The 6,106-nt window shown below is 34.5% G+C and overlaps 1 protein-coding gene across 1 annotated transcript; it reads right to left on the bottom strand.

Moving 5' to 3' along the window:
- Positions 1–273: 273 nt before the first annotated feature.
- On the bottom strand, positions 274–3,416 carry LOC104489718 (protein eyes shut homolog; the record flags this gene model as incomplete). The annotated part of the gene is made up of 2 exons (XM_010131914.1): positions 2,750–3,416; positions 274–387 (listed from the first exon to the last, which is right to left on the bottom strand). Coding segments are annotated over exons 1-2 (781 nt in total), but the record flags the coding sequence as incomplete, so codon positions are not given.
- Between the last annotated feature and the right edge of the window lie 2,690 nt (positions 3,417–6,106).

The following is a 6,106-nucleotide window of genomic DNA, read 5'->3' as shown; positions in this document are numbered from 1 at the left end:
AGAAAGTTGTTCATGGACGGGATCCATTTATAAAAAGCCTTTATCATTTATACAGTTTTACTTCAGTACACGAGTATTTTAGTACATTATTATTTTAGACATGGAAGTCTGATTTCTTTATTTTACAAAACTTCTTAAAAAAAAAAACCTTAGGAAATGGCAAACTGTGCAGCAATCATCTAAAATAACTGTTTTAATAAAGTTAGAGTTCACATCATTATTATAACACAGGAAGCCATTCTTATAAGACAGGAAACAAAAGGTGTTTCTTACCTTTAAATCCCTTGTCACATTCACAAAGAAAAGTGTTTGGGGTAACATTGCTGCAGTTACCGTTGAAACACACGTGTGGCTGGCACTGTCCAACTATTTCTGTACAATTTTTACCTATTTAAAAGGGATAATAGGAACATTGAACTTTAATAAATATTTTAAAATATCTAGTAAATATTTTTCTGAAATGTTGAATTTATGTGTAAAATGAAAAATTATATTTAATATCTAGGTGGAAAGATAGGTAGGTATTTGTGCTAATGTCAGTCACTAGTTTTCACCAAAATTATGGAGGTTCCAAGCAAGACAGAAGAATATTCAGCTACTGTAATATGAGCTACTGTGCTTAACCATATAGTTACAAATTCACATATAGCCTAAAATGCAGAAAGGTTATTAGTACTCTAGTATTTGTTTCTTTTTTACATGAATCTAGCTTACAGTTTCTTCCAGCATTGTGAACAAAAGACGTTCTCATGTGGAATCCAATTTTAATTTTTCTTTAGCTTTCTGGAAACTACAACTCCAGTTATAAATTGCTTATGCTCTTACAGTGTATGAGTGTAAATATCATGTAATTATGCTTGCCACTTGAATTGCTGCTATAACATTATCCACACTTTAACAAATTCTCAAATTTCTAATAGATTTTATATTCTGCGAGGTATTTTTTTGCTCCCTTACCCCTGTGTAGCCACATTCCTAACGTATGATGGTTCAATCTCCTAGTTCTTTTTGTTTACACAGAGCTTATTTACTGGACCAGTATTGCCAATAAAACATTATGGCATTAGCCAACTCTGTCCCATATAGGCTAACAGGATATTTTAAGCATTGCTTAAAAGCAATGATTATTGCTTTTAACAGAGTTGTTTGTGAGTATCTCCATTAATTTGAATTAAAGCAGTACTTGGCACTTTGTGATATTATTTTCAAAGCATTTTGCACAGCTCCCAGAAGTCATAAAAGAAATAGAAAACATAGTGCATACCATCAGCATCTTCCATTTTACTAAACGTTGAATAATTATAAAAATATTTTTCTCATAACATTAACTTATTCATACCTGCATAATCTTCTATTTGCAAATGCATTAGTAACCAAATTATTATGCAGTTTGAAAAGCAATTAAAAATAAATTACAGTGAACTTTATGCAACATAACCTTCTTTTCTGTGTTCTGTGAACCTTACTCATTCCTGACTCATCAGCCCTGTTTCATAGCATAGCATCACTATTGTAAGAGGATGAAGTGCAGTTCATCAAAGGAACATGGCTAGAATTCTGCTCCACAAGTACAGAAGGAGCTCTAGCAATCAATCCCTTTTGTGATATGAATGAATATTTCTGGTACTTTCTAAAGGATTCCCAAACTCCATTGCTCTGAATGCAGAACCAATATACACATAATTTCCTTCATCCCCTGTTCTTCCTCCATGAGATGGAGGTAAGAGTTAGAGAGATACAAGAATGTATCTAATCATGCTGTACTCTCTGGTAGAGCAATCCCAAACTCAAATTCAGTTTCTGCATTGTTTTTGGTAAATATTGCAATATTTCTTGGATAGGATTAGGTTAATGTTTTTAATTTGTGAAATATTTAATTTAGTGATAACAGTATATTTAGCATACTCTTTTTGAAAGAAACTTTACATCACAAAACAATCTGGAAGAGTAAATATTTAGTTTTGCTTGCTCTTCTAATTAAATATTTGACTTTTCAATTAAAAACAAATTTTGATTTTAAAAATTTATCTAATGCTATTTAAAAGTTCTTTAAACTGAAGAGGGAAGTTTTGTGGCAGATTGAATGACATTCCATTTCAACAAAACTGTTTGCTGTTTTTCAGCAGTTTGGTTAGCTATTCTTGGGGGTGCTTACTCCAAATGATTTATGTTATTTGGTGTAAGAACTTGAACTGCTAAACAAACAAACAAATAAAAATTCAGTTATTTCTCTAAGTTTTCTCCCGTGTTACAACTGACAGGAGGAGAGGAAATGGTCTTAAGTTGCATCAGGGGAAATTTAGGTTGGATATCAGGTAAGATTTCTTTACACAGAGGGCCATTAAGCATTGGAACAGGCTGCCCAGGGAGGTGGTGGAGTCCCCATCCCTGGAGGTGTTTAAAAGACGTGTGGATGTGGTGCTGAGGGACCCTGGCAGTGCAGGGTGAACAGTTGGACTCGATGATCTTAAAGGTCTCTTCCAACCAGACGATTCTGTGATTCACGATACCTGCACCTCATGCTTAAGTGGGAGAGAAACATGGTAAGAACTTACTCTGTTTTTCCCCACAATGCACACCTGAACGTAAGCAAGTACAAACTGTCTTCAGATGACTGCACAGTCTCCTGTAAGTGACTACATGTAAAAGAGACTCAGAAGGTGTGGTAGTGGCAACAGACAATCAAATTATCCATTAAAGAAAATCTATTATCTATATAACATTTATTCTTAGAGGGGAAAAGAAATACCTGAAAATTTTGGAGGACACGTGCATTTGTAAGAATCTCTGGAAAGTTCTGATACCTCAATGCAGGAGGCATTGTTGTGGCAAGGTTTAGTGGAGCATATATCAAAATTCTGGCAGAATCTTCCAGAATACTGTGAGAAACAGTGGCAATTATAGGCTTTGTCCCAAACATGGCTTAGACATTTTCCATGCCCAGAGCAGAACGGAGCATTTGGAGATCGTTGGCAAAACTGCTGCTTCACGGTTATATTCAGACGAAGGCCCATGTTACACAACAGTGGGCCTCTCTTATGAAGTTCTGCGAAGTAGTGAGTTCCAACACCAAGCCAGTTAGGGTCAACTTGGTGGAGTCCTCTTGTCTGACAAACAAAATTCAACTGCTTTTGAAGAAACGCAGCTTTAGGGCAGTTAATAAATTCTTCCTTGGAGACATTTACCAAATTCATCCCATAGGACTGAAAGGATGGCTCAGAGGAGATGAAGAGACTGTCACCTAACTGAAGCTGCAAGGGACATATCTGAGGAACGCTGTGATTTTGTTCTGAGATTTCCCCAGTAGTACTTCTATTCATATTCCAGCATTCAGTGTAAAAGTCTGAGCAGATATTTTCCCTTAGTGTCCATTTTATTACATTAGGTTTCGGTTTCACTCGCCATTCAGCAGTCATTTGCCTCTCACATATCACCTGCCCCTTTACAGTGCATAGTTGAAGGAAGCACGCTAACATGAGAACTGCTGACTTTGTAGTCATTGTTTCACCTGGCAAATGGGAGTTGTCTTTCACAACTGCTTCATTACTGAGGATAGCTTCTGAACAACTGTTCCTTAAGATTCATCTGCAGTTTCCATGGCAGCCTAAGAATTCAAGCAGAGAAAAATATTTCTGTTTTCACATCAAATACAGTTGAATAGGAAAGCCTTATTACAGAAACAGAAAATAAACAAATCAAGGTCTCCATCGTATTACACTGATGTGAAACTGGAATAAGTCCAAAAAAACTGATGAGAGCTGCAATTCTGTAACTAAAGTCAGATTGTTCCTATTTCTATTCCTGATAACGAGTTGATTTTCATTGAGTGCATTTCATTGTATACGTGTATGGAAGAGAAAGAGCTTAAAAGCATACTGTCACAGTTTCTTTCCATATACCCTCCCTCTGTTGACTAAACCTAATAATGATAACCAAGTGGTGGCAAAACTCAGAAGTGAAACAGTAGGTTGTAGTCATGAGCTTTAATCAGAGATGTTTTTCTGATAATAATTTATCATTAATTTATGATAAAAGTGGTTATTCTGAAGATACAGACATGTGAATTATGGCTTCAGTGAAGAAAACATACAAGCACATCCTCAACCTTTTTGTGTTCACGTACACTCAGCGAATCACTTAATTAAATCCTTAGTTTCCAAACTCTGTATTTGGAAAGAAAAAGCCCTTAATCATACGTTTGATGTTTTTGATGTATCACAGTCAAAGCCAGCAGACTACAGAGTCCTCCAGGACTGTCTGATTTATAGTAAAGCCTTTTTTGGCCCTTGAATACATCTGGCAATTTTTATTTCATTGAGATGAGTAATTACAGAGCAGAAATAAAATATGATTATGCAGCTTATTCTTGGAGTCATACTGAAAATTATGAAAATACAATATGATGTTTAATACTTTAGAAATTTTCAATAGCTTTGATTTAGCCACAGTTTAATTTGCCCTAAATATAATTTTTTTCTCTTTTAGTTCTATAATGCCTTTTTTTTCTTCAGTTTATTTATCTTATACATTAAGATAGTGGCCTCTAAACTGACATTTACAAATGAGAAAATTATTGTAATGAATAAAATTTACCCTAAAAGGGAAACCTTTTAATAAAAATAAACAATAACATTTATATTTTGTAATTTGTTTATATTGCTTACATTTTTATACAGCATGTGAAATGACATGTGGATGACTGTATTTCTACACCTACATATAGTCAGTCTATCTCTAAAGTGCACATGGATTATGATACTGCTTTAATTACATCATTTGATTGAACAAGCTCCTCTTTCCCCATGAACTTCAAAAATATTTTGGAGCATACTTTGGACTATGATGAAAGATCAAAGTAGGACAGGAAAGTTACTGTTTGTGGTAAACTTGATCTGGAGATTATCAAATTACTCAGCGAACTGTTGACAATTATAGGATATCAAAGGTTGTCATTAAATCTCTTCTACTGGCACCTAATTTAGGATGAAAACATCTAAAATTTAGCTATGTCCTATTAGGAAATCGCTGCGCATTTGAGCCTGTCCCAATGACCTTTGTGCAGAGGAGTGACCAGCACTGTTTAAGCCTTTGAAGATACCAGAAAGATGTGGATTGTGACTAACTAGTAGTAATAACAGCAGACTTGAGGCTTAGAATATTAAATTCAGATGGGGTAGAAACTAGAATTTGATCATCAACGCAGAATACTTTTTGTTTTTAATTTAATTACTGAAGCCAAATTCTGCCTTCAAACAGTTGATGTGCTCCATCCACCTAGCTCCACAGACAGGAAAGTGTGATAATTACCGATTTCTCTCTCTGTGTCTGAATTTCCATCCCTGGAAGCTAATTCTCCAGTGGGGGGAAAAAGAAAAAAAAAAAAAAAAAAAAAAAAAAAAAAAAAAAAGAAAGAAATTACATGGATCCACAAGTAAACTACTAGCCTTCTTACAGAATACTCATAGTCTTTCTATTTTGAGACATTCCATTACCTTTAGAATCTTGTGATGTTCAATGATACCATTAGATACTGTGCTATCAAATGTGTAGTTTAGATCATTCAGCATTTTTTCATTTCATGTAGCACTGTCGAACTATTATACCCATTATAGCTGCTGTTGCATCTGTCACTATTATCAGGAGTAAGTCTATGTTCTATATTACTGTGTCTTTAGAAATCCTACATTCAGCAACCCATCTTTACAGTCCTTTTTAATACGAGTTTTCCTCAAGGGTTACTAAAATAGATTTTTAGAAAAGGTTATTTTTCTTTTTAGACACTTTAAAAAGAAAGGTATTGGATGCCTAATGCAGAAGAATACTTGCCCACTTATATTTTGCTCTTCATTCTTGTAATTATTCATAGTTCTGGTATCATTTACAGGCTTCATTTTTATTGGTACTGTGTGTCTTCACAATGTTTGTAAGGGATAAAACCTTTGAACTACTTTAAACCAAGTAATCGGAAGTATTATAACAGTTGATTATCTTCACTAATAATGATTTTTGGCTTCAAGCAACTGAAAGATTATTATTGGAGTACTAGAATTAATCATGTTCAGTAAACAGATACATCCTGTAAAAGCAGTGGGAAAAATAGGGAAAG

The sequence above is a fragment of the Buceros rhinoceros genome, unplaced genomic scaffold (genome assembly GCF_000710305.1).
Source record: "Buceros rhinoceros silvestris isolate BGI_N320 unplaced genomic scaffold, ASM71030v1 scaffold7042, whole genome shotgun sequence".
NCBI classification, from domain to species: Eukaryota; Metazoa; Chordata; class Aves; order Bucerotiformes; family Bucerotidae; genus Buceros; species Buceros rhinoceros.
The sequence above is the reverse complement of the archived record's forward strand: the minus strand, read 5'-3'. Positions and strand labels throughout refer to the sequence as shown.